Below are 27824 nucleotides of genomic sequence, written 5' to 3'. Positions count from 1 at the left end.
GATCACTCAGCTCCAATGATTTGTCTCACAATTTTTTATTGTTAAAAAAATGACCTGTGTCTCACATCTCACCATGTATCCTGGCAGTTTGCCATATAACTGGCATTGATATTGGGTATGACGGAAAAATAAACACACACTGGGGGCGATCGTGGCTCAAGAGTTGGCAGTTCGTCTTGTAATCAGAAGGTTGCTGGTTTGAGCCCCGGCTCCGACAGTCTCGGTCGTTGTGTCCTTGGGCAAGACACTTCACCCGTTGCCTACTGGTGGTGGTCAGAGGGCCCAGTGGCGCTAATGTCCGGCAGCCTTGCCTCTGTCAGTGCGCCCCAGGGTGGCTGTGGCTACAGTGTAGCTTGCCATCACCAGTGTGTGAATGGGTGGATGACTGGATGTGTAAAGCGCTTTGGGGTCCTTAGGGACTAGTAAAGCACTATACAAATACAGGCCATTTACACAATATTTACTTGGAAGGAAAATGTGTTTTTCGGTGACATAAAGTATTGTGCAAAAGTCTCAAGCCACCTGTCAATTCTTTACATTTTGCTAGAAACAAGAGAACAGTGTAGAGCGATTTACTGAAACGTGCAAACATGGAAATACAGTATAGGAGGCAAAAACAGAGTTTATACAATTCTAATGATCTTAAAACCATGACTGAGATAGATTGCTGTAAACATCTGTAAACATCTCACTTGGTACATATTGATTTGAGCCACAAATTTTAAATTTGGTTACCCACTGATTTTCAACCCAGTTCTTGTGTTTCTTGTGTCATACCTCAGCCTTTTCTCCCCATTCATCTGGTGTAAATGCATATTTTTTAGGCGTGCCACAGTGTTTGTCCTCCATTTATTTAGTTTGCTCATATTTTTTTAAGGACAGACGCCACATCATACTGAGATGTAAGTTTTCAGCTAACTGCTCTTTGGAAATCCCCTTGTTGGTGCAAAAAGCTATTTTATGCCTGTCTAACTGCTTTATCTTTGGTCTTTTTCACAGACCCAGCTAAAATGTGAAAAACAAGAATTTGTTTTTGTTGCAAGTAAAAAAAAGCACATGTGCCTAAAGATACAACTAAAAATAGTTTCTTTCCTAGGGTGTCTGTTATGTGTAGACACAACACTTGCTCGTCCCTTGTGTTAGGTGCATTTCTTTTGCTTGAATTATTCATTCTGTAGAGTCAGGTGACTTAAAAAACAAGAAAAACATTCCTCTGAAAGTGGTCGGCTACAATGACTGAACTGAAAATGAGTGAAAAACAGCCCATGGCAAAAGAAACACATAATAAGACTTTCAGAAAGCCTGGAGAGCTACAGCTCAGGACAAATCTTTTCACGCACAATATGAAGAGTGGCTCAAGAATATTGCACAGTACTGCACTGGAGAACGACACACTTAGAAATTAAAGCCTGTTGCTGTTTTAAAACATATGATATAGTGACCGCTCGGGACTAGTTATCAGTAACTAACTTCATAAACATATTTGTCAGAGGATAACAGCTGTAATGAATATGATGAAGACTCTGCTAGACTAAAAAAATCATTCAAAGTTTGAAAAAAAGGAGGGTTTTTTCATACATGGAGTTCTTTTGTAATGCTGAAATGTAGTTTGCATGAAGATGAAGAAAAGACATTTGACATGCAGACCCTCAATACTGTCTCTAACTATACACACACACACACACACACACACTCTCTGTCTTTGGCAAGACGCTATAATTCTGACGGAGAGAAAGTAACGTTTCAATCCAAAATGCTTATTATGTTTGAATGAATCACTTCATTAACATTAAAAGAATTGAATCACCAACTCACGCGTACTTTTGCTTTACCGTCATCAGATTAATGGTAGCAGTTTGGCTTACTCGTGACAGCAAACGTTTTCATTTGTATTTCATTGTTCCTTATGACGTTTTGCTGATGATGTTTTCAGCTTGTCACAGGCTCATTGACCTTACCTGTTCTGTGATTGTAGTCATTATGTTTGTGTTGGACTGGAATAAACGTGTGCCACACACCATTTGACAGTCCCTGTACATGAATTCATTATTCTGTTAATGTGCACAAACCCACTGGCTTCTTCATACCAACCAAAACCCAACAACCTCGAAACAGTTCATATTCAAATTTAAACCTTAGCCTGAAATGAATATTTAGAGACTTGTCACCATATAGAGCAATACAAAAATCCACAATTTCATGTTAATATCTTCTTAGCAGGCGAAGCTATATCACAAAGGCATTCAATTTCATCGAAACAGTGTTTAGTAACTTGTCAAAGACTATTTCCTAAGAAAGTTTAAAGAAAACTTAATGACAGTTTTCTTTGCTCACAGAAAACTGACATTAAGCTCTATGTTTATCATTTTTGAAAAGCAGAGAAATGTATTTCAGATGAGGTGATAAGTTTTCAGTGTGTCCACCTCTACTAAAACGATCCTTCAGGCTCAGAGCCATGAGCAGAGTTTATAATTGCGGCCACCGTAGATGATAAATCAATCAGAGAACATGAGACACGTCAGTTGCTGTAAGGTTTATCCCAGTGAGGAAGACGAATTGCAGATGTCTAGTATTTTCTGGATGACATCTACCTTTATGTTTCCGTCTAGAGCTCGGCAAAGCTTCCCAACTGTACACCCAATACAGCCCTCCTTCATTTTCCAGCGCTCCAGCATCTGGTGCACCATTTCTGGCAGGCCATCACGATAGCAATCATGCTCTATGGTCTCTATATCCACATTGGTCAGACCCAAACGCCGCGCACAGCGCTTCCACTTGGTCCCAATGTTTTCTCTCAGCACGTCCAGGTGCTCCTCCATCACAGCATGGTCCTCTAACGGAAACACAAGATAAATATATTACAGAGGTGCCAGCAGCAACAGAATATGCTGCATCCAGCGAAAGAAAGTAAAGTTTTATGAGGAAGGAAATGCAATATGTTTGTTAGAACTCAAGGAAACACAAAATGCGTTTTGGTGAATACAGTACTGTGCAAAAGTCTTGAGCCACCACTCTTTTATTTGTATCTTGCTTCCAAGGAGCCAGGAGTCATTTTTAAAAAGTGGTCTTGATCAATAGTTCTCCAGGCTTTCTGACAGTCTTTCAAAGTTTTTCTTTGGACACTGGCTGCTTTTTTCACAGATTTTCATTGCATTCCTTGTACCTGACCGTTGTCAGAGGAATCTTTTTTCTTTAAATGAACCAGTGCTGTGTCTCCACAAAGCTTATTTCAAATTGTATTTCTAGGTTCTTTGTTACTAGCAGTCTGTTCCAAAAACACATCATTTGTTCACATTTTCTCCAGTCGAATTGATGAAAAATGCCAACAAACAGTATTTTTGCACAAAAAGATGTTTCCTAAAGACCTATTCTCTAAAACGTTGGCATATCTTGGCATTAAGGTTAGTTTAATTTAAGATATATTAGAGATAGAGATATATTAGAGCCATTCTCAATGAAGGAAAACCAGGAGACGAGGCTGAGGTATTCCAAATTACACAAGAACTTACTGGAAACCAGTGACAACACTCATATGGAGTGATGAATTCAAATGTTAAAGTTTTAATTCAGATTTTGATCTGCCATTCAATACCATCTGGAAAGCAACAGCTTAATTTGCAACAGCCTGAATTTTCAGCATGACAATGCATTACTGCAGTATAGGCCTACCTGGATAGAAAAACACTGTCATGGATTGAGGCAGTGTGGGATCATCTTGAGAACAGAAGAAAAGGCAGCAAACATCCAAAGAAGAGCTTTGAATGTACTTCGAGAACCCTGGAGAACTACTCCTCAAGACTACTGAAAGAGCTCAGTCAGAAGAATAAAGATGGTAATACCAAATACTGACCATGTACAAACTCTATTATTGCCTTATATACTGGATTTCCTTTGATGTTTGCACGTTTCAATAAATTTCTGCACCTATTTACCATTTTTTTCTAGCAAACCATGAAGAAATGAAGAGTGGTTGAAGACTTTTGCACAACACTGTAACACTATATGCAAAAATATTTCATTGCTCACAGAAAAACTTAGAAGGGCAAATTAAAGCTTATGGGTTTCTAATGGTCATATGTGACTAGGGATGGGTATCGTTTAGGTTTTATCCGATACCGGTGCCAAATCGGTACTTTTGAAACGGTGCCGGTGCTCAAACCGGTGCTTAAAGAATGGAGAACACAAAATTGGTCCAAAAACCTCTCATGTTCAGCTGTTTTTTGTAAAAAGATAACAATGTTAGCCTTTTCTGCAGATATGAGGCATATATGGTATCACTCTTAGCTGGAAGCAGTGCTTAAACAATGGAAAAAACACAAACTTTGTCCTAAACCTCTCATGTTTAACTGTTTTCCACTTTTTCTTTGGTCATTTTAGCCTTTTTGGCCAGGGTGAAGGGAGTATCTGCCATCAAACAAGAAGACAGCCGCATGTAGCTATGATGATGTTTGCTAGTTCACCTTACCTGCATTAATGTAATAACGTGGTTAGCCTACTCAACGTAAATTAGCTACTCACGCAGAGAAGAACTGCTGCTGCCACCATCATCCGTCATCCGTCATCATTTCTGCTACACTGGCAGGGCTAGGGGCCAGGACTCTCCTCTTCGTGTTTTTGGGGGATGTTGCATAACAGGCAACCCACCCGCAGTAGATGTGCTCGGTGTGAGGTCTCGCAGCAAGCTATCAAATACGGCGCATTTCTGGGCTTTTAAAAAAAACGCTATGCGTCGCCAGGTGTTTCATCGGATTTGAGGTGTTACCTCCTTTGACAGTATCACAGTATCAGCTTAAAGCACTTGTTGCTGCTGAGTTTGCATATTTTGCTATGAAGTACAGCCAGACTTTTGACCGCTTCGCCTTGGACATTTTTAATCTGTAGCTCTGCTCTAACAGAACGTACGTACCTGGCCCCGCCTACTATCCTCGGAAACGTAAAATGATTGGCTAGAATCTAAAGTGTATCACAGCTCAGGAAAAAAAAGCACCGAAATAAAGCACCGAAATGTGCGCTGCTTTTCGGTCTGGTTACTACCGTTTATGTGAGATGGCACCGGACACCGGTACCCATCCCTATATGTGACCAAACTATCTCCGGGGTTTGGAAAGATGAGCCAATAAAAATAAAAATCACAACAACGTGTTCAACTACAGCTCTAGTAAATTAAAAGTGCATTTGTGATCTTCAGGCATGAAAAGTTCATAAACAGACAGAAATGTTATGTTTTACCATATTTCTGAATGCCTTCTTTGATGGGAGAGTTAGTTGAGCTGTTAGCAGATACAGATGACAAGCTAAGAGAGGGGTCATAACCTCTGATGCTCATTGTGTTGTTGCTTCCAATCTGAATCCCGCTGGCATTCTGAATGTAAAGGGGTCCTGGTCAGAAAACAAAAACAAACACACGTAAACACAACTGATCCAAAAACAAGGAGATAACACAAAAAGCTGGAGACACCCCTCAGGGATTAGATTCAGAATTTCTTCAAACACTTATGTTTTAATAGTACCCTGATCGTGCATCTGGCAACTCTTTGAAGTGGTCAAAAGATGTCCAGAGGTGAGGTCAGGGGCAGACGTATCAGACACTGGGTAAGTTGGCCAGGACTGCTGCCGGTCGAAGTGGGAGTGGGGATGTTGCTGGTTAAACGCTGACAGAGAGGGTGTGCTCGAAGATATAGGTAAGGGGAATGGAGTAGGTGTGGAAGAGGTCTCAAAGGCACCTGCAGAGGGACGATACCAAGGCTCTTCCTGGTTTGCGGGCCGCAACGGCTCAGCTTTTGTCCAGGAGAGTACAGAAGATTTTTCTTGTTCTGGTTGCCGTGCAGAGTGATCCGAAATGCTGACGTTGCTTCGCAGGAAAGGATTTGCGGTATGGAAGGAGTTGCCAGCATCGGAGTGGTTCTCACAGTTATAACTGCCGTGTTTGTGGTACTGAAGCTCCCGATCCAGCTTCTCCTGCAACTCTGAAGGGCTGTTACTTGCCTTAGCATCTGTCTGAAGATGCCCTGGACATTGTTCATATTGGTTGCCGTGCAGATCCTCGATACTGGCTTCAACTGGCACGGACACACTTCTGTCTGAACTTATCAACGGAGCGGGGCAATCTACAAGTTGAGGAGAGACAGTAAAACAATAAAGCTGCTCAAAGGTTTTCAGGATTTCTAAACAGCATTAAATGTAGCACAGAATGCAAAGGAGGGGATCAGAAAATATACAATGCGTTTTTTTTCTGACAACCGGGTTTACGGAGCACACTCACCTCCTGAAAAACTTTCAGGGCTCACTGATAAAGACTTCATCTTCTCAACAAGATCATCTGGGCCTTCGTATGAATTCTGCAATAATAAATAAATAAATTTTAAAAAACTAAAATTTTAATAACACTGTCATTAGGAAGATATGTTACACTATATATATAATGTTTGTTTTTATTAAAATACTGCTTAATGTCTGTGATTATTTTAAAAAAAAGATCACATATAGAAAATATTTATTCAACCTTCAGGTGAAGTAAATCTTCCTCTACAAGCGGTTCAAGGTTTTCCATGTAGAAAGGATGGAAGATGTTGTAGGCCTCTGCGAGACATTAAATAAGAGGAAAGAAAACTGACTCAACAAAACTCAACAAACAAAAGTGTTGCATTCACTTTATACACTCACTGGCCATTTTATTAGATACATCTGTTCGACTGCTCGTGAACACCAACAAGCAACTCGATGCATTTAGATGTGTAGACATGGTCAAAATGACCTGAAGTTCAAACTGAGGATGATTTAAGTGACTTTAAATCTAGTGTGTTTGTTGGTGCCAAAGTCTGTTTATTCCAGAAACTGCTGATCTACGGGAATTTTCATACACGACCAACTCTAAGATTTACATATGAACATGATCTAAACAAAGAGAAAATATTGTTATTGTATTGTATACTATTGATACTAGACCTCAGAGGACAATGGACAGACTGCTTTGAGCTGACAGGAAGGCAACAATTACTCAACAGCAAGATTAATTCACATAACCACTCATTACAGAAGAGCATCTTATCTGAATGCGCAACAAGTCGAGTCTTGTGGCAGATGTGTTAGAGCAGCATAAGACCACAGACTGAGTTCACTGCACTCAAACTGCCAGATCTCAGTCAGACAGAGCATTTGTTGGATGTGGTGGAACAGGAGATTTGCATCTTGGATGTGCTGCTGACAAATCTGCAGCAACTGTGTGATCCTATCGTGTTGATATGGACCAAAATTTCTGGGAAATGTACCTAATGAGTGTACGTGGTTTCATCAATGAGTGCTATTTTGCTTATAATTCACAAATACAAAAAGGAAACCTTTAAAAGTCGGCCGTTCCTCAGGATTGCGATCCCAGCATCTTTTCATGAGCTGAATTATTTCAGAAGGTGTGTCTTCTGGAATAAGATCCTCTGCCGGTCGGTCACCGTTACGAACACACTGGCTGATTTGGTCTTCACTCCTGGCATCTGGGCATAAAAAGATGCTTTCTTTAAATGCTGTATGCAGTGGATATGCTACATCTGGTAATCTTTGGCAAACTTTGGCATGTCATGATATCACAGCTCACTTGCATATGGCTCTTCCCCTGTGAGAATGACCCACACCACGATGGCAAAACTGTACACGTCAGACTTCTCAGTGGAGGGATTATGAATACTCTCCAGGTGCTCCGGGGCCATGTAGCTCAGTGTGCCAGCTCCTCTCACACCAGTCGATCGCCCCATACGGCTCTTCCTGCGAGATTCCTCCTTGGTGAGTTTACTCCACGTCTGGCAGGTGGCCAGACCAAGATCTGCAATCTGCAAGAAATCCTTCACCATGACTGTGAATGCCAGCAGACAGAATCCTACATGTGTCATGACCCAGAGAGTGTAATGTACCTTGATGTGAAAATCCTTGTCCACTAAGATGTTTTCTGGCTTGATGTCCTTGTGTATGATACTCTTTTCTGTGAGGTACATCATTCCCTCCAAAATCTCTAGAATGATTCTTCCCTTGATAGATATCGGCACACTGACCTGAAGAACACAGAGATTATAGTGTAATAATGCTCCAGTTCATGATAAACTGACAAAAGTGGAACTCTTTAAGGCGACACGCTATCGATGAAAACCACAAAAGCTGTGTTTGTTACAGGTATTTATTGATTTAAGCCTACTAACGGTCTCCAGCATGTCCAGAAGGTTGCCTCTGGGGATGAGTTCCATGACAAGAGAGCAATCTCGATCCTCCATAATCACACCCAGCAACTTGACCACTCGCTCATGGTTCAGGCTCGCCATGATCTTTCCCTCCTCCAGTAGCGATTTTTTACTCTCCCTGGAAAGTTTGTTAAATGTAATAAGAGAAAGCTTTTGCATAGGAAAACTGACAATGCGAGCATATTCTTACCGACTTCAATAACCCAATTCTGACATCTAAGCATGTGTGGGTGTGCAGTAACAGATAAGTAAGGAATATAGTCTTTAATTCTGTGTTTCTGTTACCATTTATAATCATACAGACAAGCCAGAGCAGTGATTCTGTTTCTAGTGCTACAGAAATACATTTATCTTCTTATACTGATAGGGATTAAGATAAAGACAACATTTTTTTAAATTATGTTAAACATTTTTTTGGTATTTGGTGGAGCTGATTGAAAGTACTGAGGCAAGACTTTGGATTGGCACGTGCCTCACAGCGCATCTGAGATACAAACAATAAGCTGACAAGTAAAAATATAAGCAACAATTTTTATAATCACTGTTAATATTTTGTATTTATAAATACATAAATACAATTATAAATTCATTTTGTATTTATTTACATGCAGACTGTTATGGGGACAACGCACTACATTTGAAATTTTGTCTCAAAAAATAAAAAGTGAACAGATATTCTTCACAATTTAAAAAAAAAACTAAATAGTCAATAATTAATAGAATAAATAATTCATGGGAAAGAACCGTTTTGTTTTTGTACAGTCCAGGCATGTCTCACAAGAAATCTTATGGCCTTGGATCTAGTAGCTAATTTAGTCTGTGTTCTTAGTGCTAGACTGAGTATTATCCCTAACTTTAAAACTTTACCCTTTATAGGAACGAGTTTTCTTTAAATTCGTGTATATCCGGATATAAAAACTGATTTTGGACTTCTTCGGCATTGAGCTGAATCAACCTGTCTCCATTTCCTTGTTCAAAAGGGAAGTGGTAGTGTCCAAGGTAGTGTCCCTTTTCACAGCACACTACCTTGGTATAGACAACCGTAATAACGAGTACATTCATTTACATACGTGTGTATTCATCTGTGTTATTATACTTTCTGCACGCTCTAAAAGTGTCTCGCTTGGTTGCGTGGAAAACTTCGCAGGACACATGATTCAAGTTATCGTTGGACGAAGGGGAATACCCTTGGGTAGCACATGCAGTAACATATTACAACAACTACAACAACTTACTCGTTGCGCAGACGTCCAGTGTACATAGTCTTTAACACCACCTGGCCCAGCGTCACATGATAACATAAGTAAACTTCTCCAAAACCTCCGTAATCCAGGGGTTCTTTTATAATGAGATCCGTCGACCTCATGTGAAGTGAGGACTCCGGCGCGGTGGCCATCCCTGGGAAGAATTCACAGTGTCACATCGGAAAAAACAAAAAACCTACAGCTCAAACAAAGCCGTGACAAAGCGCACAGGACACAGTTTAATTAGTGAATCGGCTAATCAACATCCGTAACAATCACAACACTGTGACAGAGGTCAGCTAACAACACAGGCTATCCCAAAGTGTCGGCATCTTTAACTGACTTACTTCCATAACTAAATGAATTACTCGGGAAACAAAACTGTAGGGGGAACACATCCATTCACTTCCAGTATCAAACAAAACAGTTACCGAAAATGTGCTGGAAAGGTCCAAGTAAAGCAGTTTATTTCTATTTCCGGGATTTCCTCGACGACCTACTTCAAAAGTGAAAAGCGCAAGATAAAAAGAAAAAAAACTACAAGCAGGCTTATAAATCGATGACAGAAACAATCCAGGGGTGCTAGTAGATTCAACTATGTACTGTCGGAGATGCCTTTAACACAAAGCAGAAATACGGGATAAGATTATTAATCTTTGTGTGCGTTTGTCTTGTCTTATCTGTTGTGTTCACATTGTTTTTTCTCTTTCTCTTTCTTTTTTTTTTTTGGGGGGGGGGGGGGGGGGGGGGGGGGGGCAACACTGCAATTTTTGCCGATCGCTGTAAATCGTTGAGTGTCACGTTGGTGCCACCTAGTGGTGAAACTCTTTGAAGGAGAGGCCTGTTCATATTTCATGATGGTGACACTGATGAATCGCTCTAGCTGGATCTAAACGGCAGTTGTCATAGGAGGGAAAAACAACGTTCTCATCGAATTAAAAAATTAAGGTGTAAGCTAAGCTAAGTTAAGATGAGGACTTTGACGTTTTATTTTATTTTTTTTAATAATAACAAAAAACCCCAAAAGACAAGTTAATATGATGGAGTAATTAAAATGAAGCACTGACCGAAAAAAAAAAACAAGTTCATTGATAAATTGAATATTTATGCGAAACTAGAGCGGGAAACCACCTGAATTGTAGCCACTGACAATGTGGGCGATGTACTACAAGTAGGCCTACATTTTGGGCAGCCTATCTGTGAACGCCCACACTATAAATTCCTCCTTTTGCACACCAAAGCCACATCAAAGCAGTATCATATTTACCTGGCTCATATTGTCTCCATTTTATTGCCTTGCAAGTTTTTTTCTTCAACTTTTTTCTGTTAATTACATTTATTGGTGGTAATTGACACTTGAGGAGAAATGGAGTGCTCTTACCAACAATTAAAAGACAAAAACAAACTGGTGAGTGAAATGACTGAATTCAAGCTTAAATTCCACCTACTTATGACTGCTTGGAGATTCACATAGATGACCTTGTTTAGTGGCACAGTATCGGGCAGCGTTCTCATTCAGTTTTGGCAGTTTACAAATGAGTTTAGGTCCAATAGTGTGTTGACTCTCTCTATAAACTCAACTTACTTTATGGCAAAACTACAAGAAGTGATAAAAATATCTGATGTTGTCTCCTGCCCAGTTTTCTTGTGAATCCAAGTAACATTTTAGATTGATTGATTACTATTAGAGTACATTCACCAGTGTGCAGAGCTCTTAAAAGCAATAAAACTAGGGGAAAAGTATACATACCCTCATGCATAAACCGGATGGGTGGACTGATAACCAGCTCGCATTACTCTGTGTAGTAAGTGCATCACATCTCTGTCGCAGATGCTTTCCTCCCATTCAAGCTGTAGAGTAGAGGCTGGCAGTCACAAGCTGCCCCACATAGCAAAACAACACATTACCAGGAAGTTAAGTGAACTGGTGTCTGCGGTGTAAATGTGCTGTCAATGTTGGGCAGTGGGTAGCAGCACTTCCTGTTGATGTCTTTATCACAGTAATTATCAGTAGAGATCTGACATATGCCATCATTTCTCTGTAATAGCAGCACTGTAGAGTCCCGAGCCTGTCGTTGGTTTCTCAGTGCCTTCTTCAGCAGTCACACTCTATTTCTGTTCAGACTGGTTAACTGCCAGAATGCATCTAGTTGATTGTGTCTGCAGCATAGATTAAAGTTTTTTTCTAACCAAACGTGCCTTCATATGTTGTTTGAAAAATCATTTGGATAAGCGCGATTTCTGGAAGAGCCTTTTCAAAGGTGTCACAATAAAAGTTGTGTTGTTGGTGGAGAGGGCATCCACACTGGCTGGTCTGTAGGGGAAATCAGTAATATTTACTGATTTTTTTAATAAATAAATCAGTAAATATTTTATAATTCACTTTGTTGCAAACAGTGGTTTTCGCTGTGTTTTCAATTTATTTTAGTTACTTCAACCTGTTAGATAAAAGGAATAAAGTCAAGGTTCTCTTGGTTGAGGGTGATAAGTCACATTCTATACTCAGCTTGCAGATTCTGTTTCCTGTTTGTCCTGCTTAAAAGCCTTTCCACAGGTGCCATCATTCTGCTGGTGGTGGTGATGGCATCCAAACTGGGTCGTCTGTATGGAACAGAACAAACAACCTGTGGATACTTTGTGTTTTGCTTTGTTAGAAACCGCGATCTTCAGTGTTATTGCACTGTGTTGTTATAATGACATCAAAGGAAATAAAGACAAGTATTTTGTGAGGTTTTGGTTGAAGGTGAGAAGATCCATTCCTGTCTGTCCTGGCTCTATCTATCTATCTATCTATCTATCTATCTATCTATCTATCTATCTATCTATCTATCTATCTATCTATCTATCTATCTATCTATCTATCTATCTATCTATCTATCTATCTATCTATCTATCTATCTATCTATCTATCTATCTATCTATCTATCTTTACATGCAAAATGATCAATATTAATTAAATTACTGAGCTTTTCGTTGATTTCGATAATTATATTTTTATGTGGGGCTGTTTAACTCCTCCACACACATCTACTACAGGTCTGCAACGCCCTTTGCGTTAGGAAACTACAGCTCCCAGCATCCACCTCGGGAACCTCGGGCAGCAGTGCTCGGCTCGCTCGGACGCAGACCTACTGCGTTTGCTCCCCTTCAGCGGGTTTGGGAAGGCATCGAGACGCCGGATTCGCGTTTTCCAGCGCCGAGGCTGCAGCGTGTGACATTTGTTCCAACTCTTCTCCTGTGAGGCGGGTCTTTCAGCATGGGTAATGGCATCAACAAGGTACGATTTTCCTCTCTTCCGTGCTCCTCAGGTTGGAATTATTGTGTGAGCGGTGCTCACTGTTTTAAAGATAGGTGCTGGTCATTTTTGGACGTTTCATAGAATAAAAAGTTTGGTTCCTCGTTAACTTTGCAATATTAGAAAATGTAGCATCGCTGTTAGAATACTTAATCACAGCACAGTTCAGTGATCAAACTAGAATTATTTTTGGCATAGTTATTGTTTTTGTTGTTGTTGTTGTTTTAGTTATTATCATTTAGTGCCTGAATATTTATCTATTCAGACCATCAAATGACACAATTTGTAATTATAACTTCATATTTTAGGGTTTCATTTATCTTTGTAGCTGACTGGTCTTTAATCAGTTTGCACCACCTCAGTATCAATCATTGGTTTTTGATATAGCAATCGGTATTCTTTTTCCTTATAGGTCCTTCCTGATTTATACCTGGGAAATTTCAAAGGTGTGTCTCATTTTCTCTTTATTATTATTATTTTTAAATTGACTTCTTATATGTGTGCAGATATAATAACGCTGTTCGACTGTGCTGTTATGCGTTTCTGTCAGATGCAAGGGACAGAGAACACTTAGCCAGAAACAACATTACACACATCCTGTCGATTCATGACAGTGCAGCTCCTATCCTCCAGGTGAGAAGCTCCCTTTGCCTTATAATGTCTCAGCACCCAGGTGTATCATAGAGGTACACATATTGAATTTCTAATAAATTTTTAAATAGAGTCATCCAGCAAACAAGCTGAGCAGATTGATTGGCTGAGAGCAGTCAGACACCCTCCACAGTTGACCCGGTCTGTCAGGTTGTTCAGGAACCACTGTGTATCAGTAGCTCTTTTCCTTGAGCAAACAGCTCTCATTTCCGTGCGAGTAAAACATACACAGGGGACTTTCTTTTACTCATGTGATTCTTTAGAGTATCATGTAAAATGCCAGTCAACAGCAGTTGGTTTGTCAGTGTGCTGAGTTGTGTGCCTGCGTGGGTTTCAGAGTAGGCGGTTGTTCTTGTCTCAACCAGCTCGGACTATGCGGTCTCTCTTCATTATTCTTTTTTTTCTGGATTATTGATTTTGACGCTTTAACATGTAAAGACACCCCCCACCCTGCCAATGGTACCTCCTGAACAGCAGGGATAGAGAGCACAAACTATTTAAAAAGAGAGAAATGCAACAGAGAGCCCGAGGTTGGTCTTGTCATGGTTTCTGAACTTCCAAGATCCCATCAAGCATCAGCGGGATAAGTTGGAACAGCTGAGGTTGCCGCAGGACATCAAAGAGTTCCCAGGTCCATGACCTGACAGCTCAGAGCTAATTTAATGGGACAACAGAACAATTAGGCTGGCGTTTTTAGTATAGTGGCTAATCAGCTTTAGTTACACAGCCTGCCCTCACCATAAGCAACACACATCGTGAATCACTGATTGTGTTGGTGTGTTGGTGACATTTATTATATTCTTCATTCTGTTAGCTGATCTGTGTTAAATATTTAGGAGAACGTGACATTTGACTAGTATACTCTGTCCACCAGGAGATGACCTATCTCTGCATTTCAGCAGCTGACCTTCCCACACAAAACCTGTAAGTACCAAATTGTGCAGCACAGCAGCGCGGCACAGAACAATGAAAAGCTGAGGCAGAGTGAGAGAGTACTACATCCATTTGAGGCTTCTTTGTGTGGGTGTCTAAGGTTCATTTTCTCCAAGATAAAGTGTAAATGATATGCTTTCCCAAGCTAAACATTTATTTTCTGACAAGAGCACAGTAACACAAATGGACTGAGCTCTTGGCTCTTATTTTGGTAGGTATGTGTGACGTTCAAATACACGCAGTTATTTCTATGTGAAACTAGAGAAGATGGCCAAGGGTGGTGCTTGTGTTACAATAGTCTTTAATTATATTCACACTAAAAGCAATGACCAATGTCTTGCAGCTAAGTCCTTGAATTATAGCACGATTATTGGCAAATGGTATGCTGGCTAGCTAGCAGAGGTATACAAACACACCTAGACATGTTCAGTGCTGTGAAAAAGTGTTTGCCCTCTTCCTGATTTCTTATTTTTATAAATGATAGTTTCATTTATTAAGGGAAAAAGTTATCCAAACCCACCTCGCCCTATTGAAAAAATAACTGCCCCTAAAACTAATCACTGGTGTTGCCACCCTTTAGCATCACTGTGGAGAAATGTTGGCCCACTCATCTTTGCAGAATTGTTTTAATTCATCCACATTGGCGGGTTTTCCAGCATGAAAGGCCTGTTTAAGGTCATACCAAAGCATCTCAGTCTGATTTCACTAGGCCACTCCAAACCCTTCATTTTGACCCCTTCAGAGGTGGACTTGCTGGTGTGTGCATAACTCAAACGTGCTTAAACTTCAAGAACTGACACCCAAAAAGTCATTCTCCTTCATGACTTTTTGGTGGAGAGCAGAATTCATGTTTCTGTCAATTATGACTTGTCGTTCAGGTCCTGAAGCAGCAAAGCAGTCCCAGACCATCACACTACCACCATCATGTTTGACTGTTGCTATGATATTCTTTTTATGAGATGCTTTTGTTAGTTTTACACCAGATGTAACAAATTTAACATGTCTGGCAGTAATCCAGGCTGGATGTGGAGTGAAATTCAAAAAATCTGAAACACATAAGTATGACAAAAACACACAAAGGAACTCAGGAAGGGAGGAAATCTTTTCACAGAGCTGTACATGTGATATGCTACAAATATGCACACATGTGCACCTGCCATCTTTAGCACCCCCATATGTCTCATACCTCTAAGGTTTTGAGAACATGACATTTGCTGTTCGAGACCTGTTGCATGAAATATGACACCAGCTACTTGAGATGAACACACCCTGATCCTCATGGGGAGAGGATGAGCAATAGTTTCACATGCCAGTTACAAAAACATTCCCATGCCTTTCACAAAAACATGGCAAAGATAAAATAACAGCATATAGTCTGCGATTTTGTGTTGGCATAGCAGTTTTTAGGTAGTCAGGAGCCATTTTTACATTCCTTTTTTTGTACCCCACAGATCTCAGTACTTCAAACAAAGTATTGTTTTCATGCACGAGTCCCGCCTAAAAGGAGAAGGCTGCCTAGTTCACTGGTGAGACCTAGATTACTTGTATCTTTACCTGCAAGCTAGAATTTAGGTTCACTCAAGCTTGAGAGGTGAAATTTGAATAACGGACCTACATAGATTCACTCTGTCTGTCTCAAACAGTTGCAGACATGGTGAAATTTAAATGTAGTTAATTTAAAGCTGGAAAAAAAAACCCAGATCACAACAAACAAGTGCACAAATGAACTCATGTGTGACTGCTTTGCAGAAGAGATTAAGTGATAAAAACCTATTCTTGAACTTCCTAAAACAGAGTACAGTAACAAGTCTGACTGCATTGTGTTCGTGTACTAGGGTAGCTGACCAAGTGTTCACAGGGTAAAGTTATATTTGGCTAGACAGAGGGTCTTCTCAGAAATACAAGTGGCTATTTTTAAGAGCTGCTTTTACAATGCCTTCTCTAATTATGAATGCTTAGTCCCTTGTTCATTGCAAAGGCCAAAACTTATTCATTTATTTTATGTATCTCACCTTTACCTTTGCTTGCAGTATAATTGTGCAATAAATTGTGTGCACAGAATACAGAATTATAAATATTCCTGGTAACAAATCTTTTTTTCCAGTTGCTGGACTGGACTTCCTGAACTTATCTTCCTTTTTAAACAAGATGCGCCGTGTTAAATGCAGTGATTACTGTCAGAATTGGACTTTCATTCCACCTTATTACCACCACTACTTCTTTGCATGATAGTTTTATTTGCTTGTGTTATTAATAAACATCTGCACACTCTGAATATTCATCTACATTTTTCTAAATGAGGACAAATTGCTCAAACCAGGACATTGCGCTTGCTTGTACAAATGTAACACGAGTCATTTGCTATCTACAGTAAATGTGTCATGGGTGAATACTGACAATGATTTATTCATAATTGCTAAATCTTGTAGTGTTTGTTTTCCATCCCGCTCTTCATACAGTTTGGCTGGTGTGTCCCGTAGTGTCACGCTGGTTGTAGCTTACATAATGACGGTGACAGGATTGGGCTGGCAGGAAGCCCTGGCTGCGGTGAAGGTGGTCCGGCCGTGCGCTGGCCCAAACCTGGGCTTCCAGCGGCAGCTCCAGGAATTTGAAAAAACTGAAGCTGAACAGGTTGGTGGTAACAAAGCGAGCATATTGAAAATGAAGCATGAAAAGACAGGAAGTATACCCTTGCAATTCAAACTGACATCATTGTTGTTTTATATGTAGTAAAATTGCCTACGTTGCTTTTAACAGACTTAACCTTTTCTTCCTATAGTTCAGAGAGTGGCTACGGACGGAATACAAGGAGAATCCTTTTAATGATGAAGCTGATATACGTGACTTGCTTGATCAGGCATCCAAAGTCAAGGCTGAAGCAATAGAAGAACTTGCAAACACCCCACCTGGAGGTATCTGATGAGCTGTTTTGATGAGGTCTTTGGAAGATTATGGAAAGACAAGTTACAGACCCATCTGGAAGTCTGTGTTTGTATCGCAAATGGAAGGATTCTTTAAATATCATGGACATAAAATACTGCAAAAGACTATATTCATTATTGTGTACAGTCCACAGTCATTTTTAGTGTTGATTACTTGATGTTCCTGGTACTGTTTCTTAACTTATAAATGTTCTGAACTGTGTGCTGTTATGATTTCATATTGTCCAATAAAAGTAATGAATTCAAGTGTTTTGTGAGGTTTCTGGTCAGTGGGCTGTCATGTTGAAGGTGATAAGACACACTCTGTGCTCAGTTTACAACTCTGTTTCCTGGTTGTCTTCCTGTTTGTCTGTGTTCCGGGGGGAGGTCATGCATGGTGGCATCAAAAACACCAAGATAGAGTTCTTTTAATCGGTCTTTTTTGCAGGTGTCGCAGAGACTAAAAGAAACTAAAATACATCACTTTTGTTTTACCATTATGAGATTTTGTATGCAGCAGTCTCCTATACACACTTCAGATAGCTGGGGAGGAGCATGGGCAGCCACTTGATGGCGGTATTACTAACAAAGCCCTCCTATAATGAGAAGCTTTTTGAATTCAACCATGGCTTTTCTTTTGACGATAATTAATTAAACCCTGTCATCATCTACCTCTGCTAACAAATAGCACATGAAAGACTTTAAAGGCGTTTCCATCAGCAGTTTTATTTGTGGAAAATAGGTTGGACGTGCGGACTTTTGCAAGAATAAATTGGTGGGGAAATATTTTTGTGAGCGTAGCTTACAGGTAATTGTTCCATTCCGTCCCGGTGTCTGCTCAGGGTGTCTCTAAAGGGATTCCCCACCGCAGCGCTGTGTGGGCGCCGAGTTTCACAGAAATGAGCGCCCGAGCGCTTAACATCTCCTCTTGAACTTCTCAGAGCCCGATAGGCTCCTCCCTTTAACAAATTAAGATGTGATAACGTTGAAGAATTGGAACCCGAAAGCTTCAAAACAGATTTCAACGGTGGACCTGACATATTCAAAGGTAAGCCAGATCAGCGCATTTTATAAAGAAAATTCACACAACCTCTCTGTCTGGCTCTCTATATATTCTTTCATTATATAAAAAAAATACATGTAAATATTTAATATTCTTATGAGACCCCACAAGTTTCAGTCAGGTGAAAATGTCAGCATTTAACTACACGGGCAAAAACATGAACTAGTTTGTGTAATTTTGGCATTAAATTAGAGTTATAGCTCCTAAACAATACAGCATTAAAAAAAAACCCGCTACACACCTCTGTAAACCTGGGATTAAACTCTTGCGGATGAATCATAACACTTTCTTTCTTTTTAATTTATGCACGCGTCTCATATAAGTCACACTTCTCTGACAGAAAAAGGAAATTGTGCCAAACGTGATTGTTATATTTACTCACTTGAGCCAGATCACGTCCTTTACTAACGGCGTGACTGCATGAGGAAATTCTCTGCGAGCTTGAGCTCACTAACAGGGCAAATCTTTCATTAATTAAAAAAACGATGACTTTTCGGTTTAAAATTGCAACCAAACATGTTGTAAGTGGTCGAATCGGCAAATTAATAATATCAGATTTGGGGCGAGGACTAAAACTTAGAATCAAAAATAATAAATAAGCTAGAACGTTTACTGCGCCCACAGGTCTTATATGTGTTGAGTTTGATCTCATTTTATCTCAGTTTGCACAGATGAACCTGGATGAAGACAGTGGCCTGTCAGTCAGTTGCGGCAATGGCAAACTGAGACAGTGGCTCATCGATCAGATTGACAGCGGGAGATATCCTGGCCTGGTTTGGGAGAACGATGAAAAAAGCATCTTTAGGATTCCGTGGAAGCATGCAGGAAAACAAGACTATAACAGAGACGAGGATGCTGCACTCTTTAAGGTCAGACCATCCCGTCTTTCTCCTCACAGTGCACCTAAAACATCTGACAATTGCATTTTGAACGCTTTGCATGAATTATTGCAGCAAAAAGTATGAAAAATGTAAGCTACTAAACATGTGCTATTTCATTCCAAATTCCTGACTTGCTTTGGCATGACTAAAGAGGAAGTTTAAAGAAAAATCTCTTCACTGATTAATGCAGGCATGGGCGATGTTCAAGGGAAAATATAAGGAAGGTGTAGATAAACCAGATCCCCCTACATGGAAAACCAGACTACGCTGTGCCCTTAATAAAAGCAATGACTTTGATGAAATAGTTGAAAGAAGCCAGCTGGACATCTCTGAGCCGTACAAAGTGTACAGAATCATTCCAGAGGGAGCCAAAAAAGGTAAGTATTACATATAGTTAGATATTGTTCATGCAAAATACTCTAAAGCTGTGTAGAATTACATGAAGCACCACTTTTAACAACCTGTGTAGGACATGTCACATGTAGCTTGGAGTAAAATGGTTGTATTTGGATTCCTGTGCAAGTAGTACAGGCTACAAGCATGCCATAGCCATAGCATTGATTCACCTGCACATACAGAATACTGACACATTTCACACAGCAACTTATATTGTTTATAGTCTATGGCATTTTTTTTACATACATATGCACCACTGCAGTTGTGATGAGGCAGGAAGCACAAAGGAAGCCAAAGCATGTACCAAAAAGGCCATAGTGCTTTTTTTAGAGGGCTTCGGTTACTAAGTGCAGGGTGCACATAACACAACCAGACGACCTCCAGCCTTGCATAACTAAGTCTCTGCCATCATACAACGCTTTTTGTCACACCAGAGCAATTCTTGCTATCTGTACTAACACTTTATTCTCCAAATAAACAAGATTCAGATGAACTCAATCATCTGTTGCACTAGCTTTGAAAATAACCCTGTCACTCAAATTAAAATAGCACAGCTTCACAAGTGTGCAAAACGTATTCACAGTTCAGCCCTGCCAAAATAAATTTGATTAGTGTGGTTTGTGACATATTGCACCTCACATATTTTTACAACTCTGTGCAATAAAGCATTGTTGTTCTGAATCTTTCTTTTCACACTATTTCTCCTTTATTTTTAAATTGATTATTTGGGAAATCATTTTTGGGTTGTTTTTTTTTTTTTTTTTTACAGGAATGAAGATGACCAGTGTGGAGGAGACCTCACCACATGCAAATAACCTTAGCTATATTCCTCCATATACATCCCTGCACAATCAGGTCAGCAGATTTTGTGGCTGAACCTAGCACATACATGGGAACGAAATGTTTCGGTTTAATGACATACTTTCTGAGTGACCACTCGTTTGATCTTTCAGGTACCTGGTTTTATGGTTTCTCAGGAGAGAAGGGACTGGAGAGATTACCACGCACCTCCAGAACAACAGCCTCTTCCACATCACCACGGGCCACTTCCAGAGCTGCAGTATAGTCAGTGCCACTATCCATCATCAATCAGTCGGGCCTGGCCAGGGTCACACTCAGAAAACGGTACAATATTCACCTATACATGTTACGCTTTACAGATATGACATTCAGAATGGGCTAGCATTTTTCAAAAGTTTCAGTGATTTCTGTTCCAGACTGAATGATGTAAAAGATTAAGTATAAAGGGAACTTCCAATCATGTCTTTTTATTTTGTAATGTAATGCTTTTATCCAGTCGTAGTTGTAGGAGTTTATTTACTTTCAGTCAGAACGTTATATTTTAAGTATGTCAATATCCTGTTAATCAAAAGCAAATCTTAAATAACATATAAACAACTATTTAGCTGCAGTATCTTCCTTACAAATCATGATATATATTTGATGTTACCACCTGTAGGCAAACCTGGCTTTAAGAGTGATTATCCACAGTTCCACACTCATGCTATGGTGCGCTAGATGAGATACATTCTTCATACTTCCTTTGTTAAAAATAAGAGTTTAAAATTATTCTTCCTGCCCTTTTAAATTTTTGCATGCTCCCCTTCTAATCATTGCATGCATTTATTTTATTTCATTAATTTCATGCAGGTATTCAGCTCTCCTTCCACACCTACTTTTCAGAGTCTCAACCGCCCATGTATGCAGTGGACCATAACAATGCCATAACAGGTAAAGAACTGTTTCAGGCCCATTTAAACAGATACTCTTACTAACTCCTATGCTTGTTTCTAAATATTCACTAATCTACACTACATCTATTTGTGTGGCTAGGTAAGAAACTACAAACACATTACGCATTTAGTATTTCCATTTTTTAAATCTCAGAACATGAAACATGTCTATTTAAAATAGACAAAAACTCAGGGTTGAGAATATTTGGGGAAAGGTTAGAAGGAAATAAGCAATACTCTATATGCAAAGACTGCGAAAATAAAAGTTTTATTTAAGTTTAGCAATTTTCGAGACCTACATTTTATCATACAGTAAGGCTCAAATTTTTATGTTCCTGATGTATGCTTTTCTCTTTCCATCAGATCTTAGCCTGCACGTGTCCCTATTCTACAGAGAGACTTTGGTAAAGGAAGTTACCACCACCAGCCAGCAAGGATGCCGGATCACTTCTTCCTCCTCTCCCTCCTCTTCCTCTCCTTCTTCTCCATGCCCAGAGGACAAGTTTCACAGTGGGGCAGAAGTCATTCTTTTCCCATTCCCATACCCTGAATCTCAGAGACAGGGTGCTGAGATGCTTCCTAACATACTAGACAAGGGAGTGCTTCTGTGGATGGCAGCCGATGGGCTGTATGCTAAGCGCCTGTGCCAAGGCAGAGTATATTGGGAAGGACCTCTGGCTCCATATATGGATAAACCCAACAAGTTGGAGAAGGAGCAGTCATGCAAATTGTTTGACACCCATCAATTCCTTATTGGTAAGTGATATCTGCTGTGCTACAGTGTTTCCACCTACAGCACACAAAAACGCCCAAGAAAAGTGATGCAGTCCAATGCAATATTTCTGCTTTTGTGAAACTGTAAATGTTAACTTTCTGTTCTGTTTGTGGACCACAATGTGAAAGTGCTTTTCAGGGCTTTTATTTTAGTTAGGTCAGAAAATCTTTTCACTGATTAATGTCTTTTTTTTTTAAAATAGGAAAAAAAGTCTTTAGAATTTGCACAGAATATGTTAACCTTGAGTTTCATGATGAAAAAACATTTTCTATACTTATACACTGGTTGCCCACTGACAAATCCATTTAACAAACATATGCCCAGATCTGGACTGTACAGCTGCTTTTAAATGCCAAATAGGTAAGGTTAAAGTAAAAGTGTTACCATGTAAAATCCTGGCTTTCTCCATAGTTTAGTAGTTTGATCTATAATGAAGCAATATTACGGATCCAAAATCTGAATCGTCAAAGAAACAAGTAACTAAACCTGCCTTATACTGTAGAATTTCCCCATAACTGTTGGCAATTTAGACGTAACGTATAGCACACACTGACTGCCTTTAAAATATAAGAGCTATAAATATATACCGAAGTATATTAGTAAAATGTGTTATTTTTGCGAATTAGTTATTTTTCTTATTTAAAACTCATAATTTGAGGTGTTTTTATTCCATTATGCTGAATTGTATTGCAAGCTTTTACAATATTTCTTGAAGGACAAAATGATTTCATGAGTTTCCATTCAATTTGCTATTCAGATCATACAGATTACACACACACTTGTTTTCAATAGACATTTTTGTCTATTTAAGCCAATATATCTTCTGCTCCATCTTTTCTTTTGTCCTAGCGTAGAGGATACTCGTATGGAAAAAAAACAATCGGTCATTAAATTCCTTGACAGGTTTGAATAATTAACATTGTAATGGTAAACAGCTTCAGTTACTTAAAGCATGTCGATGGCTTTTGATCATATTGATAATGGTTTTGATAATGGAGATGACAATGAAGAAGGTGGAGATAGCTGCAGGTGGTGTGTCTGGGTAAGTCCCTCTTAAGTCTTGAGGTAGCATTAAGAAGCCACTCACATTCTCAGCAGGGGGCCGAAGCATGTGGAGTCCCCACCCACCTCCTGTGGTCCACCACACTGCAAGATAATGCTTGGTGTGCCATTTTACGTTAAATTTTGCGTCATTCTCATCAGTAGTTTCCAGAAAAGTCATCATGATTAAGGAAAATGTCACGTTAGCAAGAAGGGGATTTTAATGTCTTTTTTAGTAACCTGAAATCTAAACATGTCATGGCTGAGTACATATTGGGTTTTGTGTTTATTACACCTCATTTTTTTTGGTTAAACTTTCTTACCTTGTTCTTTTTTCTAACAGAACTTCAAGATTTTGCCCATAATGGCCGTCATGTACCAAGACACCAGGTGGTGCTATGTTTTGGAGACGAATATCCTGACCCACAACGCCCTAGGAAGATGATCACAGCACAGGTACATAAAACTCGCTTAAAACTGTAAAACTTTACCCAATAAAACAAAAAACAAAGCAAAAAGAACAATAACTGTAGGCGATGAAAACAGATTTTAAATGATCAATCAAAGTAGTCTGTATTAATATTAGAAAATGCATATTTTCAGAAAACAAGAGATCTGAATACCATCCTTTAATTGGAATCAGTGTAGTTAAACAAGAGCCTCTGCTGTTTATGATACTGGAGCTAAACTTAAAGCTATATTTCACTTGCTTTCTTAGATTTTATTTGTAACTGAAAACGGTCTGTTTCTTGGAAGTTGCATGTTAGTTATACCATTAGATGTATAACTAAGGTCAGCAGCTTTCATTCGTCATTCGTAAAATAACAGAAAATGGATTTTACTGTTGATTGATTAGCATGTTTTTATGTGAGAGATGTACATTCATAACGGCTACTGGAGAGAGGGATGGATGGTGGCTGAAAAGGCGATATTCTATTTAAAAATTAATAATTAAAAAAAGAATTTCCTAAGTCATTAATTTTGTTTTATAACAAATGGGCCTAATTTCCCATTATTTGTTTAAAAAAAAAAGAAAAAACGTAATTTTCTTTCAAGCTAGCGAACTAGTTAGCTAACAAGACTGATATATTATTTCGCCATTTTTGATATTAATTAGAGGTTATAGTCATGATTTTTGGGAGGGAAAAATCAGAAATAAAAGCCATAAAGTCTCCTTTTTCCACTGGTTGTTTTAGTTGTTTGGTCTTTGCTTGTATAGGTACGTTAACATACATGTTTCATACATCGTCATGTTCTCCTTTTAGGTGGAGCCTTTGTTTGCCAGGAAACTCGTGTACTATTACCAGCAGAACAATGGTCACTACCTACGGAGCTATGAACACATCCAGGAACAAAACACCTCTCCTACAATTGACTATCCCTCTTCCCAGAGACCTCTGCAGCATATTCAGGAGTGACATGCATACAAAACACACACACACACACACACACACACACACACACACACACACACACACACATACATACATACATACATACATACATACATACAAATGTACAGGACTGTGAATGTAATGCTTCAACTTTTTATCATCGCTTGTGACTGCAGTCCTGTGTACAGTAAGCGGTAGAAACTGTCACGTTAGCTAGGGGTAGAGATGGGGAAGACCCTGTTTTCACTTGCACACCTATGCATCGTAGTCTTTGTGTCTGTGACTGTGGAGTTTTTTTTTCAACAAATATTATTGTGACAGTGTGAAGGATGCGGTTTGTGGGTAGGGGGATGAGGAGAGCGGAGGGCAACTGAGACAGGAAGTACTAGCACAGGTGCACAGGAAGAATGGCCCCTAAGACAAACACTGATATGTTAAAGCGATAAAACAACATGAATGAATAGTTATTTAGTTAGTTATTTACAGGTAACAGCTGAAAATGTGATTCTTGGTCTTATGCAGTTAAGTGGCACTGAAGACAATAGCCAGCTCTACTTCTTAGCACAATGTATTTCTACACTCGACTACAATACATGATATGGTAAATAACAGTTGCTAGATAGGGAAGTGAATCATAAGATAGTGTAGTCCAATGTATTTCCCAAATTCTTAGTTTTATTGATAGAGCTGGAAGAAAGTGAGAGAAAATTATAATACAGATGCACAAAAAGCCTTGAACACTGGTTCTCAATTTCAATCTGGTTCTCACGCAGCCCTCCTGCAAGATGTTGCAAGATAATCTAAGGGGTCAAAAGCTCATTACTGATATTAGAGTTTCTACAGAAATTTTTTAAAAAAGTTTCAAAACAGCCTTTTTGTAACCATGGACGCTGTCTTCTTTGTCAAGCATTCAAAACATAATTTTGACCCATTTCCCCTATTGAAACGTAGAGAGATACAGCATTCTGCATTACAGGGCTTACAAACCATGCTGTTGTCCATGAGCTGTTCTACTGCTGGTCATGATTAGCACTGAACTAAGTGAACTGACGGAAGCTGACTGGAAAATCACACTCATCCCGTAAGTTGTAGGGAAACTATACCTGTTCCTCTTGACCTGAAACTAGTGGCCTAATAAGTAGGAAGGAAAACTACCTTTGTGGTCCAAGTGCCGGTTTACACAGGGAGGAGTTCTCTGTTTCCCATGCCTGAGGGTAGATTCTGACACACAAGGTAGCCAACGAACGATATTCATGACACGAGATGGCACTTTGTGAATCGCTAGGCAGTATAAGATGAATAATGCCAAAATGAGTCGAGTGGAATTCCTCACGCTGCTGAAGCCCTAGAGGTTAATGCTGAAGGACGAGGGATAAAGGTTTTGTTATGTTTTTCTTCTGTGATCCAGAGTTTCAATCTCTGCATTTAGTTCCTTCACACTTAAACCACATTACTTTCACAATGGCTTCAAATGTCTGACCAAAATGTTTTTGTTTTTTTTCATGAATCTTAAATAATTTTCCCTCTTAAAGATCGCTCTCCTGAAACTGCCCGATTGTCCACTGCATGAAATTGTGTTTCACATTACTTCACAGTCAGAAATGTCACATAATCAGAATCAGACAGCTTAATGTACAACGTGCCGTTGTGTGTGTGACAAAGCACATGTGTCCATGTGTGTAGGTGTGTACGTGTGTGTCACACAGTTGCAGAATTACTGTTATCTGGAAGTGACATTTATGGACTCAGGACAAAACATGTGACTCCCCCACCTACAGCATCAGTGACTCAAACACAAACACACACCCTTTTCGCGTCACAGGTTACAGTTACAGTAAAAGCAAACTACAGCTAAAACCACACGATTTTCTTTAATTGTTATTGTAAACGTTTTTTATTAAAAAAAAAAAAGGATAAGAATCAGATATTAACATGGAGATTATTTTAATATAAAACTGCCATGAGAACAAATTTATTTTGGAATAAACTTTTTAACTACTCATGTGTACTGTGCTTGGTTTATGTTTGAGCTCCCCACATTTGCAGAAAAAGGGTGGATGAATAAAAGTCACATTTGGTTAGAAAAACAAAAAAGAAAAGAAAAACACATTCACACATTTGCCATGGTGTTTCCCCCTTTGCAGGAAGCCACATAATTTGTAGTCAGGCTTCAGTTTTTCCGCCTTTATGAGCCGTTACTCCAAGTGACATTGTCTAAACTCGCAGCTTGAAGCTCTGGAGCTGACAGTTTAGTCAGCTAATGCACACGACATTGTTTAAAAGACTTTATAGAGGAAAATGAAACCACATGCAACACATCAGCTGCAACACTTTCTCCAAAAGAGAGTGATTCTGTTTGTTCCGTCTTGACTCAGTGACTTGATGAATCTGACTGTGGTAATAATGCAATATGAGCACGATATACACAAACTAATACTTGATATTTTTAACCTCAAAAATGACATTGCAAAATACATCACAGCAATCATTGTAACACTGTTGTGAATTTATCCATGATACATGTGTGTATCTGACATCCTTTGATTCTGTTATTCAGAGTGACAGAAATTTGGCTGTGTCACAACGGCTGGGGTTTATTTATTAATTTATGTGAAAAAAGACATGATTTAGTCAAGGCAAATAAATAGGTCTGCTCCCATTAAAAGTTAACAATGTTTTGCTGACATCTGCTGGTTGGTGTAGGTTCAGTTAAAAAAAAAAAGCTATTGGTTTATTCTGAAGAACTAGTGTCAGAAAAGTCAAAAGATAACATCAGCAAATAAACTGTAAGAATACAATTTGATCTCACTCCATTACTATGTAACTTTTAAACACCTGTCAAACTGCAGACATGAGGCTACTCACCAGGAGTGGCTGTAGTCAGAACACACATTCAAACACACACACGCTCTATCTATCTATCTATCTATCTATCTATCTATCTATCTATCTATCTATCTATCTATCTATCTATCTATCTATCTATCTATCTATCTATCTATCTATCTATCTATCTCTCTGTGTGTGTGTGTGTGTGTGTTCCTGTCTAGCTATCTTTGTGAGGACCGAAAAATCTGCATTCTACTATACTTGTGAGAACCAACAGTCACTTGTGAGGACACACTCACCGGTCCTCACAAGTTTGAAGGCTATTTTGAGGCTCAAAATGTGGTTTTAGTGTTAGGGTTACAATTAGGTTATGGTTAGGTTTAGGGTAAGGGTTAGGCATTCATTTTTAAATGGTTATGGTTAGGGTAAGGGGCTAGGGAAACCAT

General features: G+C 39.3%; 3 protein-coding genes across 5 annotated transcripts; 2 read left to right on the top strand and 1 right to left on the bottom strand.

The window, feature by feature from the left end:
- Positions 1-16: 16 nt before the first annotated feature.
- Positions 17-10071, bottom strand: ripk1l (receptor (TNFRSF)-interacting serine-threonine kinase 1, like). The gene is made up of 11 exons (XM_085254934.1): positions 9898-10071; positions 9458-9620; positions 8184-8340; positions 7902-8039; positions 7589-7820; positions 7338-7487; positions 6503-6579; positions 6263-6338; positions 5511-6107; positions 5230-5379; positions 17-2833 (listed from the first exon to the last, which is right to left on the bottom strand). Exons 2-11 carry the CDS (start codon positions 9616-9618, stop codon positions 2535-2537), a joined length of 2037 nt encoding a protein of 678 aa, XP_085111060.1. The 5' UTR covers positions 9619-9620; positions 9898-10071; the 3' UTR covers positions 17-2534.
- Positions 10072-12566: 2495 nt separating this feature from the next.
- On the top strand, positions 12567-17536 carry dusp22b (dual specificity phosphatase 22b). Of its 2 annotated transcripts, XM_085255283.1 has the most exons (7): positions 12567-12743; positions 13174-13207; positions 13312-13394; positions 14287-14336; positions 15797-15871; positions 16805-16976; positions 17125-17536. In XM_085255283.1, the coding sequence occupies exons 1-7, from the start codon at positions 12723-12725 to the stop codon at positions 17263-17265; spliced, it is 576 nt and encodes a 191-aa protein (XP_085111409.1). In that variant the 5' UTR covers positions 12567-12722; the 3' UTR covers positions 17266-17536. The 2 variants fall into 2 exon arrangements, with proteins under 2 accessions (XP_085111409.1, XP_085111410.1); XM_085255284.1 differs by lacking the exon at positions 15797-15871.
- A 730-nt stretch (positions 17537-18266) lies between these two features.
- irf4a (interferon regulatory factor 4a) lies at positions 18267-26548 on the top strand. 2 transcript variants are annotated; one of them, XM_085254545.1, is made up of 9 exons: positions 18267-18314; positions 18992-19198; positions 19401-19587; positions 20376-20461; positions 20560-20731; positions 21290-21337; positions 21703-22095; positions 23499-23611; positions 24421-26548. In XM_085254545.1, exons 2-9 carry the CDS (start codon positions 19001-19003, stop codon positions 24571-24573), a joined length of 1350 nt encoding a protein of 449 aa, XP_085110671.1. In that variant the 5' UTR covers positions 18267-18314; positions 18992-19000; the 3' UTR covers positions 24574-26548. The 2 variants fall into 2 exon arrangements, with proteins under 2 accessions (XP_085110671.1, XP_085110670.1); XM_085254544.1 differs by having other exon boundaries at positions 21257-21337.
- Positions 26549-27824: the final 1276 nt, after the last annotated feature.

The sequence above is a fragment of the Mchenga conophoros genome, linkage group LG18, assembly GCF_057382185.1.
Source record: "Mchenga conophoros isolate Kocher_MC1m ecotype Shallow Benthic linkage group LG18, M_conophoros_male_GT1.1, whole genome shotgun sequence".
NCBI classification, from domain to species: Eukaryota; Metazoa; Chordata; class Actinopteri; order Cichliformes; family Cichlidae; genus Mchenga; species Mchenga conophoros.
The sequence above is the reverse complement of the archived record's forward strand: the minus strand, read 5'-3'. Positions and strand labels throughout refer to the sequence as shown.